Below are 15,520 nucleotides of genomic sequence, written 5' to 3'. Positions count from 1 at the left end.
AATTCGACCTCTACACGTTTCTACATTTTTACTCCAATTCATCACTCAATGTACATAAAAATGCAATAGAATTTAATGATAAAATAATGCAAAGCACATTAAGGCAAATCATCATTTTTTATTTTTATCATTATTTTTCCACTTTCTAAGTTGTGTTTATCATCTTCCATTCCTTCCTACATTACAGGTTAGCTGAGAAGTAACTATGTAATAAGAATATTCCCCTAAGGTATCTGCAAGTGAGAAAAGCAAGAATATACAATGTGCTTAGGTATACTACATTCCATTTCATAAGTAACCTTGCACTAGTAGTACTTAATAAACATTTGCTGAAATAAGAAATAAAATTAGCTTGGTAGGAAAACATCATGTGTTATAGATACCTTATCTGCTCAAACTTCATGCTGCAATTGGCTTATAAACTAAGATCAAATCTGAGTGAACTATACATAAAAGGTACTACGCATTTTAAAGCTTTTCTATGAATGAACTTCTTTTTATGTCTTCCTCAAATAAAAACTTGGCAAATACTCCTAAATTTTTCCACGAAATAAATTTAAAAGTTTAATAGATTACAGGCTGCTTCGAAAGGGTCAAGCTTCACATTAACATAAATGTGTATACATTTGTACAATGAATAAACATATTATCCAGTTACTTATGTTTAAGGGTGAATTGCTTAATAAACTAAAAATCCTTTCATTATTTTCATTTTAACTTTTGAAATATAATCTTGTACAAGACAATATGCCAAAAAGTAAAGGTCTGAACTAGAAGTTTAAAACTCTTAACACAAATAAAATGAAGCTTCTTCACATAAAAGCAAAACTTTTTTCTATAATTGAATGTTTAGTAACCGCACTATTTTAGCTTGATCTCTCTAATATAATTCTAAAGAATGTAAATAATCCCAATGTTTACTCCTACATATATGACTCAGATATGGCTATAAAATTTGGGACTATTTGACAACTCGTATTGCAAAACAGTTATCACAAATATTAAATTAGTAAATACAATGAGACATAATGTGATTACATCGCATATACCTAAGATAAAGATATAATGAGTACAAAATACACCCACAAGAACTATGGCTCTTGCTTATATATCACATGTTATATATACCTTAATATCACATGATACATAATTAATACGTGCTGAACACACACTATAATACATCTGATCAATGATGAGGAATCAAAATGATTGAAAAAGGACTTTTTATTTATTGAAAACATAAAACTTAAATAAGAAATTAATTTTACAAATGCCTTTAAGTTAAAGCCAATAATTCAAAAGCAAGAGTCCCTGAGGTCTGACATATGTCCTCAAAAGAACTTTCCGGAGATAAGAACTGAATGGAACTAAACTTCTTGGCACTGAATGTACAGGGGAATTGTATCAAAGCCAGATTTCCTTAATATTGATAGTGTTATTCAAAACAAAGATTCAGTTCGTGTATGTATATAGTTTCAGATAGATCATGATATAGCATACATACAAAATAACATCTTATGAGTAGTTATGTTAAGCTTTCTTATGAATGACCTAATAGGTCATTAATCTCCAATTTCTTCCAGTGAAGGTATATCTAAGTGATAAAGCATGTGCCTAGCAACTATAAGACTCTGAGGTCAGACCACAGTACCACTGGGGGAGTGGGAAAATAACTAAACTGACTCAATATTCTTAACTAAGAATTATGTTAATTACATTTATTACTGTACTATTGAAAACAAGGAAAAGATGATGACACAGTTTTACTCAATAATCGTGGGGTACTTTTAGTGTTTATATTTTAGTATAACAGAGTATCACAGAAAAAAAGGAATATAAATGATGCACAAGTGCTATAGTAACATAAATTTATCCCAGCACAGTTTGTTATGACAATACAATGCTATTTAGACAAATGTGGAGAACAGAATTCTTCCAAATTAACTGAAAGCTCAGAATCTAGCATATTGCTATAAGCTGTAATGGTTATAACTGTTAATCCAATACACCTTTTATACAAACCCATAAACACATGAGTGGAAAAATAGCACAGATGTTCATCTCTAATGCAATTTCCATTCAATTTCCTAAGTGCCGTCCCTGTGTGCAAACTAGCTTAACATTATGTTTAGCTTGCAAATTCTTTTAATAAATAATGAATGCAATAAAACTAGCAGATCAATGGCAAGCTGAGAAATCATAAAAAAAGCCTTTTGTGTTCTGGCTGTTGCCTATTTCAAACTTTAATCCAGAGACAGATCAATATTGTTTTTTTTTTTTTTCTTTTTAACCCATCACAGAAATAGCAGGTAGACTAAATGTAGCCTAAATGCTGTTGCCAGCTAACAGTTGCCAGCAACCTGATAAGATCATTGGACACAACAGCAATTGAATGTTTAATACCTTAACATACTTAGTACATTATATACTAAGCAACCCATATGTGGGAAAAGGGTCATACAGCAATTAAAACATTTTATGTCCTTATTTTCTTAAACTTTCCAATGTTCTATATTTTTACTGTAGTGCAATTAAAAAGTTTTCATTGCAGTTTTCGCTGATATACTAAATAATCACAAGGGCTGAAAACAGTTCATAGATAGAAATAACTTCAACCTCAAGGTTCCTAGATAAAAGTAATTTTTACTTTTAAAATTAATTATACCTAATAAAATACATTATTCTTTTAATTAGAAAGTGTAGAAGATGTGTCATGTAAATTTGAATTTGAGCATTATTGAAACTTCAAATTACTCAGGAAAATAATGAAGTATGTTTCTTCGTATATTTCTGTTTCTATTCTAGAAAGAATGAAGGAATCTTGTCTTCTTATCAATTCCTTTTAGACAAGTATTTTCTGTTTGAAAAAAAAAATCCCATGTCAAGTACCACACGTATTATGCTGATATACCAGTCTAAATAACTAAGACTAATTTTATGCCACTAGTCTTCTTTCACTTATTAATTATTGCCTATTTAGAACATTAGAACATCTCCCCTGGGCTTTCAGTAAAAGTAAATATTAAGAAATCATAATTTATATCAGAACATAATTCATGTCAAAGAATCTAATTCAGCATATTAGGTTTTGTATATGTAATTCTGAAAGTTTTATGGCATGATTACAATTGATTTTACACCAGAGTTAAAATTTCAGAATTAAGTCTAACAACTGCACCCTTTGTATAACTATTATGTAGCAGTTATGTAAAGAACAAAAATTGATGTAAATAATTATGTAAAAACTATAAATGTGTGCATGATTGTATTCATTCAGCCAATGTCAATTTGATGCCTAACATATAAAAAGTGTTAGGTTTACGATGTTTTGTAATGAATATTACTGATGTTAAAATTGGTTTCTAAGACAATATCACAAAAATATATACTTTATATATATTTAAGATTTTATTGTATATAATAAATTCAGTTACTCTGCAAATATTGTATATTCAATTCTATATGAAATAATTTGTATTTTATATTCTCAGTCTTATAATGATTTTCCTTATTATAACATATAAATTTAGCATTAAAATAGTATGAGAACTCACTGTAAAGGAATGCACAGGTTTTAAACAAAATGTTAAGAACCTAGTTAACTATACTTAATTCAGTCAAGTTCATAATAACTTTATGTTCATTCTTGACTATATAAATAAACCACGTCTTGAGCTTCTGAAATGACTACCTGAAGATAATCTTTTTCTGAAATGTTGACAATCTGAAGCTTGTTATTTGACAGTGCTTCTTGATGTCATAATCTAAGTAACAGTACAATTGTGCTTGTAGAATGTTTTGAATTTCTATAAAGAGACACTACTTCTAAACACCTATTCATTTGATATGCTTTTGATGGAACATAGGCCCTCGGAGGAGTGGTATGCCATCAAGCTACATCAAGCCATAAATGCATATGTGTTAAAACATATGTACTTCAACAAATACAAATCAAAGATTGAATTTTCTTTTTTATTCATTTTTATTAATCTAATATTAACTTAAAACTCTAGCTTTTAAAATATTAGACCATACACATTTCACGTCAATTGACATTGCTGTTTTTCTTTGAAAACCAATGTAAGAAGGCAAGAGATTAAATGTAAAAGTATAGGACATGTGATATTTAATGAAAGTAATTAATTCCACTATATTTATATGAAGGTCCTATAGGTTTACATATATTTTCTTTTCTAGTTTTAAAAAAATATGCTATAGAGAGAAATAACACTTATGGTTAAAAATATTTTATGGTTTGCAAGTAATTAGAATGTAAATGGATTATATATGCTAAGATGAAATAAAATTTTCTAACATTTCTCAGTATCACAAACTAAAGAAATGATTAATATACAGTAGACAGATATTCTCCTTCCTACTTAAAAATATTAAATACTGAAGCATTCCAAATCCCTTAGTAAAATTATATTGCAGCTGCATTAAGCCAACAAAAAGCTTATTAGTAAGGCTTTAAAAACTGACACCCTTCTATAATCAATTTGGATACAGTATTATTCTATTTATAATGGCATTTTCAATGTGTCCCAATCATATACTGCTAATTCTCATTTTTTGTTTTGTGATTAAATATTAATAGACTGGCATTATTAAGCAGGTCCCCTTTATTTAGGCTTATAATATATTGGGTTTCACCATTTCAGAATGATTAAAATATAATATAAAAATTAAAACTTTTCACAGAAATCTTATGACTGCTTTGATGTTTTACCCTGATTTCTAAATAAAATAATATAAATGTAGTTGTTCTAGCAGAAAATGGAAAAAGGGATGCCGCCACTTTAAAAGCTTCAATCTCTTTGACATTGCTGGTAGTGTATGGGAACATTAATGCATCTGTCATGATAACAAGCTAAGAATAACATCTAGACATCAAACCGAGCAGAGAATCCATCTGAAGTGATTCATTCAGATCTGTCTCATTGATTTATTAAACACGGGGCAACATCTGCAGCCTCACAGAGCCGCTTGGTGAAATTAATGCAAGATCAATTCAAATGGAAAAAAAGTGTAAAAGAGATAAATCAAAACACAATTTGCATTCAGTTCCACAATCAGGCTTATTGGGTGCAAATGTTCAATTTCCCTTCCAAAGCAAATGTGTTTAAATGTTGTTTTATCTTCATAGAATTGTGTGATCTGAAGTGACAGTGAAGAGTTTTGCAGGTTGAGCTGGTGAAATGGAAAAAAAAGAGAGAAAGGGAAAAATACTACTAGAGACCTCTTGAATATGCAACAAGAATATCATTAATACCTAATTGTTTTGCTTTTGAGACTATTTTTAGCAATAGACACAATATAGTCAGTTTTAGATCAACTAGGTTGGTTTTAAACATATTTGAAATATGTAGAGTGAATAAATCCAAATCATATGAATCTTTGCAAACAAGAAAAAGTGTAAGGGGAGATGTACATTGCCAAGTGAAATGCATTGTGATTAGGTATTCTCACAACTATACTCATCTGCAAGAAGGTTTTTAAGCATCTACACAAAATAAGAGTTCTTTAAATAGAACCAAATAAGTCAAATTTGGTAACTTCTACTTCAAGTATTAAGTATTTCTTACATAAAAGCATATAAATACTAATATCAGAAGACAATAACATTCTAATAATGTATTAACAATTATGTACCATGTGTGTACTGAGAATGATATCATACATAAAACTCCAAATAAGTACTAGTCTATCACATGCATCACCTAAGATGAAGGTATTTGAGGTAAACATGAGCAATCAGTCAGTAACTGGAGAATCTAGATGAATAAAAAATTTAGGCAGAAGAATATGGTTAAAATAAAGGTAATCATTAAAATGTTGTACATCGATATATGACTGCACTGCTATAATTGTAATATTAGCACCATTCATCTAAAACAAAACTGACGAATTTGGGTTATATGGCTGCATTTAAGAGACAATAACTAACTCATCACCACCTTGTGAAATAAGAGATACATATTCATTGTCCAGATTTATTTCTATAACATTTTTATTACCTGTGGAAGTATCTGTAATACAAAGCACCAGTCCAGAAAAGTTATACAAGCTCTTTAAAAACTTGATGATGTTTAATTTTATTATAAATGCAAAGCAACAGTTTCAAGTAAACTGTGTTACTATAAAGGATACATCAAGTTTGAGTGCAAAGCCAAATTCATTGAGTGCTTATAATAAACATCTTTCGCATTGTTTAAGAATAGTTTAAATATTACAAATGTCAGTAAATTCACATAAAATTATTCCAACACCAAAACACATATATGTTCATTTTATATACTGTCAAATGAAATACAAGTGAAGGATTATGAATTTTAATTGCAAAAAACCTTTTATTTCAATAATGTTAAGTCATGTCTCCAAATAATTGTTACAGTGTTGTCCTAATCATACACTCTTATTTCTACAATCATCTGTTTAACTATACTTCAGAGTGAATAACATGGAATTAATTTCTCTTGCACTGAAATGAAATTTTGATCCTGAAATCTGACAATGTAACTTTTATGTAGGCAAGTAGATTAAAAAGTGATATCACTAAAATACATTGGTCTATTTGCATATTTACTAAGAACAATTTGTCATTTAGTGCATAACTGCTGGTATACTTGAGACAGTGTAGTAAGGAAGACCCAGGACACAAAGAGTGAGGATTTTAGACATATGCTATCTGAAATTGCTTTTCTCTAGCATTAAAATGTCCAAGTTTTCACATAAACAATGAAACAAAAAATGTTCTTTCAGTCTAAGAGAAGATATTTTCCATTTGGTTTGGGGGATCTTTAAAATCATCATTTTCTTAATAATCTTCCAAATAATATCTTCACTATTCAGTTTAAGGTAAAACAGTATGTGAAGATATGTTGTACAGCCCCTTTCAGAGGCATCATTGTAATGATATGAAGCTTAACTTACCTAATAGAATAATATATGATCAGGAATTTTGTTGCACTATTCTCTAGTAGTTGAAGCATACATTATTTCACAACTTCTCTTCTGAGAAGACAACTTTGAATGCTTCAGTAATTAAAACATATGGCACAAATAGAGTTTTTACCATGACTCTTAGTATTATGAAGAAAATCATATATATATATATGTGTGTGTGTGTGTGTGTGTGTGTGTGTGTGTGTGTGCATCACTCGTGTTTCTTCAGTGTAAATTGCACTAAATTATATCAAAAGGCTACCTCAAACAATATATTAGGGTTTCTGAAAATAATAAATTTTAAAATGACCCCATTTTGTATGAGATAACGTAGAGAACATTACAAATTAAAAACACTCTAGTCAAAACACATACTCTTCTCCATGCATTTGACAAAGAAGGGGAAGTATGTTTGGAAATCAGGAAAAGACTTTTGCTAATATAAGTTTCCACTCAACTGAATGTGCACTTTTCCTTTTTCTTGTACTTTTCTCCCTTCTCTCCTTTAGCTCAAAGTCATGAATCTTTATGAACAATTCTCTTTAAGCGAGACTACATTGAGAACATCACTTATCTTCTTGGGTATGTGTATAGGATCTTCCCCTTCATTTTCTTCACCCTATGACATAATTCTACTCTTTAATGCATTTCTCTTTTCTTACCGTGTGTCTCAGCTACTTTGTGCTATCACTCTGGGCCTAATTCCTTGGTATACCTCTCATTTCTCCCTTTACTGAATTAAAAAGCGACAGAAATAGTGTTGACCTAAATACTAACTTCAGATTGCATTTAAAATCATAGATTTTTGTAAACAATGTTACTTAGAGTAATGAAGAGTTTTTCATATAAATCATATTTTGTAATTTTATTAACATATTCATGAGAGCATTTGCAGCAAAAAAATTAACTAACATTATATCATCATTAATTAAATTTTTCAAGTAATTGTACTTTTCTCTATTTAAAAATTACTATATATGTAGTATGTGTATTTCTGTCTAATAGCTTTCCTCATTCCTTTATGTGTTTTAGCCATAAAATAGGTTTCATAATATTTACAATTATATATTTCACTATTTGCAAGACAATTATTCAAACCATATATTATAAAATGTAGTAAAATGCACAGCCCATTGTATCACAAATACATTTTTCATATTTAATATTTTTCTATAACAATTTTACAAAAAATCAAGTAAAAATGTTAGCTATGCAAATGATAATGAATAAAGCCTAATCAAATTAAAACAGGAATCTAAAACATATTATAACAGGATCCCAAAATACTATAGAGTAACATATGTAAATAGGCTAAGTAATTTATCATTTATCTCTTGGTATGACTTGTTAAAATTTAAGAAAAGTTCTTATTTATAGAAAAAAATCATCAACAGCATAATAAAATACTAACCTGTTTATTCTGAGAGTGGAACTCATAAATATTTCTCAAGAATGAGAGTAATAACTATTGAAAAGGGGGGGAATGGTTCCTGTATAAAATTTTTGCTTTATGAATAACAGTTTAGGGGAGGGGAGTGATAAAGAAGAAAAGGGAAGGAAAAAAACCAAAGAGAGGGAGAAGAAAGAGAAAAGATGAATATGGCTTTTTCTCTCTGCAATTAGTTTTCAAGTTAGCATATCTGCACATCAATAAATGAATCACATGGCCTCCATTAGAAGTTCTGGTAACTCACTGAGTTCCTGTATTAGTAATATTCTTTGTAATCAAAATGAAAAATTTCTATTTTCTATAAAATGTTTCTATTTCTAAAACCCATAATTTTGTCTTGCATTGAGAGAGGCTTTTATCCTTTGTGTTTTAAAGTCATCTGCCTTAAGAAAAGTTTGATTTATAAAACCAGGTTTTTAAACTTGACATGGGAATCAGGTAAGAGTTTCCCTCTAGCCGGGCTCTGTTTAGTTGCTTGAACACAGAAGTTGTTCAGAGGGAACAAGAAAAGGTTCTCTTGTAAGTTCTATAGCAATGTTGTGTGTATTGCACTAGTAAGCAACAGTTTGCCTGTAAATTATCATCAGTGCGTTTCCGCTCAAGACAGCAATTTAGATTTTACAAGAGACATGACAATGCAGTTGCAGTTTCATTCCTCAGACCCAGAGATACCATTCTTTAAAGTTGTACTGTGGGACTAGACCTCAGGAGAAGTTCTGTATAAAATGACCAACTATGCTGCTGCTTTACAGCAAAGCTCTTTGCTCCTTTTTCATCCAGAAATTGTAATTTTCTGACTTATTTGTTAATCTAGTGTTTAAAATGATTGCTTTCCTGAGATATTGCCAGACTGGAGATGAAATGAGCACTAAGATTACCAGTTTATATTTTTGAATGTCAAATAATTCTCAACTGTTTCCTTTCTTAAAATTGTATTCAAAACATCTCACGTAAGTGCACGTGAACACCTCGTCTCCAATGCACTTCTAAACAGTGATATCAAGGAGGTAACACTTAGGACTTGGAAAGGTAGCTATTATTATTTAAACGATCCTTTCTAGGAGGAAATGGGATCCTTCCAACTAAGTAGTTTGTCTAGAGTGGAGGAGCTGGATCATACTCCCAGAAAAACAAAACAAAAACAAAAAAGCCTACTAACTTCTACACCAAGCCTCAGCCTAGCCTGAGCTCCAGCCCTCCTTACCCCACATTAACCTCTGCAGGCGGTCCAAAAGGGAGGATTCCAGGAAAGTGGCATCTGTCCTCTTAGTTTTTTTTTTTTTTTTTTTTTTTTTTAAGTAAGACTCATCTACTTTACCTTGCACCAGGGAGCTTTGCACAGCAGGCATGAGCATATGTCCTTGCAAGCACTTCTACAAGCTTACACACACACACACACACACACACACACACACACACACACACACACACACACACACCACCTCCACCATCACAGCACACACATCCCATACACTCACAACAAACATACAGGATGGGGATCAAATCACCCTCTGGGATGAATTCTAGACTTCAGTCCCCCTAAATGCCGTTTTCTCAGTTGCCAGCTTAGGAGCCCAGGATACAGCTCAGCCAGCTCTCACCCCCAAGAAAGCCCTTGGTGTCCCCTGTTCAGGGGAAAACTATCCGACCCGTATGGCCACAAAAGAGCAGGAAAGAAAACCAAATAAAGAAAATAACTACCATGAGCAGCCAAAAAGCCATGCGGGATGTAGGCGAAAGGCTGTAAAGTTTCAGTGGAGGATTGCTACTGAAGTTTGTGCGGGACTTTTTCAAATCGAAGCCCTACAAATGAGAGTAGCCTAGAAAGGACTGGCAATTAATTTATGAGCCCTTCTAGTTCTCTAAACCCGGCCGATTGCAGTGCAAAGTAGCGGATCTCTACAGACCAAGTTGGATGAGGCTGATTTAAGACATGCAGAAGAGGGCAAAGTGGGTAAGAAAAGAAAGAGTCAAGCAATGAGTGTCTCTCACCTGGCATTGGTGCAATCGGTGAACAAAGTTTCGAAGTCTTTCCTAGTGATGAGCTTGCAACGATTCACCCCCGGCTGGATGGCCCCCAGCCCGCGGAGGATTCGAACTTGCTCCACAGTGCACACCACCGGAGATATGTCCAGTCTCTTCAGCTTAGTGTACACTGTGTGCAACCCTCCCACCAGGTGCTTGAGGAAAAGGTCAAAGACTTGCGGTAGGCAGATCAGTTCCTGCCCGTCCATCAAGAATGAAGCCACCTTCACCCCGTGCATGTCGACCATCCGGCACTCGTTTGTGTTGGTGTTGCTGGTGCCACCGCTGCCACTAATCCCGCCACCCACGACACTGCCGTTGTGGTTATTGGCCATGAAACTGTTGATCATATTAGGGGTTAGACGAGGGGGCTCTCCTGGAGATGAATACAAGGGTTCAGCCCGGAATAAACCCCCTGGGACGCCGGCGCTGGTGGAAGTTGCAGAGATCACTGGAGGTGCAGAGACAGCCATGGTCACACTCTGTCTCAAACCTAGCTCTCTGAGCCCTTGCTTTCTCGCTCTGACTCCTCTAGGTCTCCTTGCACTCACTCGCCGACTCTCTCTCTCTCTCTCTCTTTCTCTCTCTTTCAGTCACGTTCTGACTCTCTGAACTGTTCGCAAGTCTGAAGCGCACTGGCTCTGGCTCCAGCTCCAGCTCATCCACCACCCTACACACTGTGAGCAGCCTAGACCCGGCGCGGTCCAAGAGCCCACCCCCACCACACCCCCTCCTGAGACTGGCAGCGCCCCCCAGCCAATGGGCCCCACCCCCTCAGCGGCCGAGCGCGCAGAATGGCTGCCGCCAGCAAGGGGTGGAGACTCCCTAGCCCGCCCCTGCCTACCTGAGGCCGAGTGGGACTTTCGGTGAGTGGAGGTGGAGCACGAGAAGGGGGCGGTATGCTGCCTTGCTTACTGCCTGGAGATCAGAGCAGAGAGTCCGATTGTCAGGTCTCTGAGGACAACTATGTTTTCAGCCTGTCTTCTCTTAAGTGAAAGATTAGTGGGGTCACAAATGGGACTCCCAAGTGTGTCTCCTTCAAACACCCCGAGCATCTCGCACCGGGTTCGGTGGAAGAAAGTGACTTAGCTCCAATTCAACTTGCACATTTCCCCCAAACTCAGGGGAACGAAGAGGTGGCTTCCGCCCAGCATCCTGGAGAAACAAATCAAACGAGTTCACAAGTGAACAACTCGGCCAATTCTCTTACACACTTAGCTCATTTTCTGTACTATCTTCCTTATCCAGAGTCCACAGGACCGCTCCCCAGAATTCTCGCATTCGTATCAGAGTTGCTGATTGTGACCAAGCAGGGTGGAACCTCTATATCAGATGGGTGGATTGTTTTACAGCACTTCCGCCACTGTCCTGGAACAGAACAGTGTTTTGGGTGTGTGTGTGTGTGTGTGTGTGTGTGTGTGTGTGTGTGTGTGTGTGTGTACACGTGCAAGAGAGTGTGCACCATATCTTAGTCTTGCTCTAATATTACCAAAAGGCTCAAAACACTATATAATTTATACTGGATATTTATAAGGATAGGGTTTAGCACTCAATTAAAACTTGGATTTTTTTTTCTCCCTCACAATGGGCTGTGAAAACCAGTGAATGGCCCAGGCATCCCAAAGGTTTTATATCATAATAGTACCTCCTGATTCTTCTTCCCCTACCTACCAAACCTCCCACACCTACTAGGAGAACACACTGTGAAGGAAATATCTGAGTAGGGTACCTGCCTTAGAAAAGCATGGCCGTTCCCATACAACACATAGCAGTTATGTCACCTTAGCCAGGTTGGTTTAAATTCTTTGTCAACGTTTGAATAAACTGTAAGGTATTTCCTTTACTATCCTCTCCTACAGGAGCTGGTAGTTATTCGGTGAGTTAAATTCAGATTTCAATTAGTTACAAAAGCTACTACACTCATAGCTACATACCTTCTCCTATAATCTTCCGGAAAATAAATACTTTTAGAAACTGGCTGAGTTTTATTAGCGCCAGCTGTATTTAGCATTATCATAGAGGGGAAGTGAGTATGTTCTTCTTTCCCAAGTTCTAAATTGAAAATGCCCTGGGTAAGGTATTTCTGTCACTCTTTCTACAGCTTATTGGTTTTTTGTTTGTTGGTTGGTTTGTTTTGCTTCGGCCATTTCATTAACCAAGTATTGCAAACTTCTTTTTGAGTCTCTTCACAGTGTGCCATTTCAAATGGAATGAGGTCAAACTATGAAAAACCTGTGATGATGGTGGCTTTGGAATACAGGACTAAGCAACTCTGACATAATAGGTTGAAATGCTTTCTATCACAAATCATTTTAAAGGCATGAAATTGTTTCTGCTTACTTGCTACAATCTTGGGAGGAAAATGAGAAGATATTAGGACAACAAGAAGATAGAGCGGAGATAGAAAAGGCTCCCAGAGAATGTAATGGTTTACAAAGACAATATAATAGCATCACCATGCTTTTCAGTATTTACTAATTCTTTTTTTTTGTTGTTGTTTTTTCTTTTTTGTAAAGAAACCTAAAATCTGTACAAAAGGTGTTGAATAGAATGTCTGTTAAACGATGTGTTTAAATATACCTCTGGTGATGCTGCAATAAAACCTTCCAAGAGAATAAGTTTTGTACAAAATTTTATTTGAGAAAACTCTACACTGATAATCCTAAGGTCAAGCAGCTCCCTGTGTATGGCTGAAACTACATTATGAATGTCTTTCTTTTATAGTAATTGGGAGTTTTCAGCAATAAGACTGAACATGTTTACAAGAGCCCACCATACCTTAGTCTTGCCCTAACATTACAAAAAGACTCAAGACAGTATATAGTTTATAAGGATGGTTTAACATTCTGAACGTGGTGATTTTTTCTCCTTCGCAAATGGGCTCATTCACAGATGTTTGGATATTTTATTTTTAAAAATTATTATATAAGAGAATAAAGTCTAGACAGTAAGGAAATATTAAATTAAAAATCAAAATAAATAAATAAAAACTAAACTGGTAATTAAACAAAACCTGTCCACAAGGAATAAAGTGAAAGTTTTATTTCTTCAAAAAAAATTACGGTATAAAGTGAAAAAGGTAGAACATTCACTAAGGCTGCAATCATTTCTTGTATTAGAAAACAAATGCATTTCGGTGTTAGGAAGGACATGAAATAAATGTTATGTATTCCAAGTGTCTATCAAGTTTATAACAGTGTTTTAATTATCAAATACTAATGCTAAATTCAGGTAGAACTGATAGAGCTTCAAATCGGCTGGTAGTCACTGAAGGATTAACAGCTCTTGGATGCCTTCGATGAAGAAAATACTTTTGGAGGCTCCGTGGAGCCGGTCTATTCAAAGAGACAGCTGAAAAGCGGCTCACCGAAGCACCACGGTCCACCTCACAACCTTTTTCTGCAAAGCCTAAAATGGAGGCCACCTAGTCATGTGCCTTGCTTTGGATGTCTGCACTAACTGGCCTTTCTACTGTATTGTGGTTGCTCACAACAAGTGTCCCCAGGGATGGCCAATTTGTGGAGCAGTTGGCTCCTCTGATCCACTAACCAATAGTCACTGAGAAAAACTAGTTGCCCTCAATCTGGTCCAGATCCGGCATTGGATTGGCTGTGGGGCTCACCTCTCTAAGCCTAATGAGAAACTTCTCAGTCTGTCTGGCTTTTTCCCCCTGCATCCAATGATGATCACTAGTGCTGAGAGACTATGGAGGAAGTCCTCTTAGCATCTCAGAAAAGAGAATCAGAGCCCAAAGATACAGAAGCAAGCTGACTTCAGCGAACACATCTGTGGCCTCAAGGTCAAGGGCCTGTAAAACTTGTGCATAGAGTTTTGTGTTGGGTTTAGGGAATCAATAAATGGAGCTTTCCAAGTCTCTGTCTTCCAGGAAAGGAAAAAAAAAAAAGAAAATACTTTTGGTTTCATTATTGAATTCCTTCCCATTGTGGCCCCGTAGAAAATTAGCATGTGAATTAATTTTAAGTGATACTTGTAACTTAACGACATCTAAATAAAGACTTCAGATACTGTGTCCTTGGGTTTTTTTTTTTTTTTTTTTTTTTTTTTTTTTTTTTTTGATGCTTTGATAACTTTATTTGTATTACTACTATCTATGTTTTGAGACTAAAATTATCAGATTCCACATACAGAGTTGTATTTTATTCCTTTTTGATTTGAATATCTACTGTCAGACAAACATATTTCTAAATAAGCCTGGTGTTGTACAAGACTGGAGGAAACTTTACATGTCAAAACCCTGTAACTTTGGAACTGTATGAAGTAGTATAAAATTGTAATGGCTACAGTAAACAGAGTGCCCTAATGTAGTGGGTCAGTCTGATGCCGCTTGCATCCTATAGCTAAAACTGGTTCCTCAAAATGTGATTGCCCCGATGAGTAGATGCTCAAGTCCTCTACCGATGGCATATGAACCTTCTTCCCAATTTAACTGGTCAACGTAAGCTATAGCCTAATATTGGGCAGTGGAGGTAGTCAGGTGAAACTAGATATTCAAGAGGAGGTTGCAGGTGGGAAGAGAAAGGAGGACCAACAGGGAGGAAACTGCCCTGGACCAGATCAGAGTGGCCAGGAGAAACAGTAAGTACCAAGAGACTTCATAGCTGAGGAATAAGTTAGAATAGCTCTAGATCTGCCCAATCTAGTCATTTAGCTTATAAATAAAATATCTGGTGTGTCCTTTATATGAGCTTATTAGAACACTACTTCCAACAACACCTTTGGGAGATGAGACACACTGCATGAACAATAAGAAAATATCCCAGGTTTGTAAATTAATACCAGATAGAAACTCATCATTGGAGTAAACATAAATAAAATTAGTGTAAGAAGATATCATATCTCATAAGAAAAAGTTCTAGATGGCACTAGTTCTAATAGAATGGCTCAATAATTTGAGTCTTAAAACAGAACTTCCTGACCTTAATTAGAAATTTAAATTTTATCATAATTCACATTCAATTAGAAGGGGAGGTGCTCATTTATAATATATAATACATGGGCAAGCGTTCCACTTTTTTTGGCACAGCCTATAAAAAGATACCTTAATGAAAATAAATTCATTTTAAAAGATTTACTTATTTA

General features: G+C 34.7%; 1 protein-coding gene and 1 pseudogene across 2 annotated transcripts in view; one reads left to right on the top strand and one right to left on the bottom strand.

The window, feature by feature from the left end:
- Nucleotides 1-10,893, bottom strand: part of DACH2 (dachshund family transcription factor 2) — a gene marked incomplete at both ends in the record, with an annotated part of 540,251 nt that extends 529,358 nt beyond the window's left edge. The window contains one exon of the mRNA XM_080910121.1: nucleotides 10,388-10,893. Coding sequence (XP_080766247.1) covers nucleotides 10,388-10,893 — 506 coding nt within the window. The remainder of the gene's footprint in view (nucleotides 1-10,387) is intronic.
- A 286-nt stretch (nucleotides 10,894-11,179) lies between these two features.
- Nucleotides 11,180-14,191, top strand: LOC308414972 (small ribosomal subunit protein bS16m-like; annotated as a pseudogene). The gene is made up of 2 exons: nucleotides 11,180-11,286; nucleotides 13,793-14,191. The product of its transcript is annotated as a small ribosomal subunit protein bS16m-like (transcript).
- Nucleotides 14,192-15,520: the final 1,329 nt, after the last annotated feature.

Source organism: Micromys minutus (assembly GCF_963924665.1).
Source record: "Micromys minutus genome assembly, chromosome: X".
Taxonomy (NCBI): Eukaryota; Metazoa; Chordata; class Mammalia; order Rodentia; family Muridae; genus Micromys; species Micromys minutus.
This window is presented reverse-complemented; position numbering and strand designations above follow the sequence as displayed.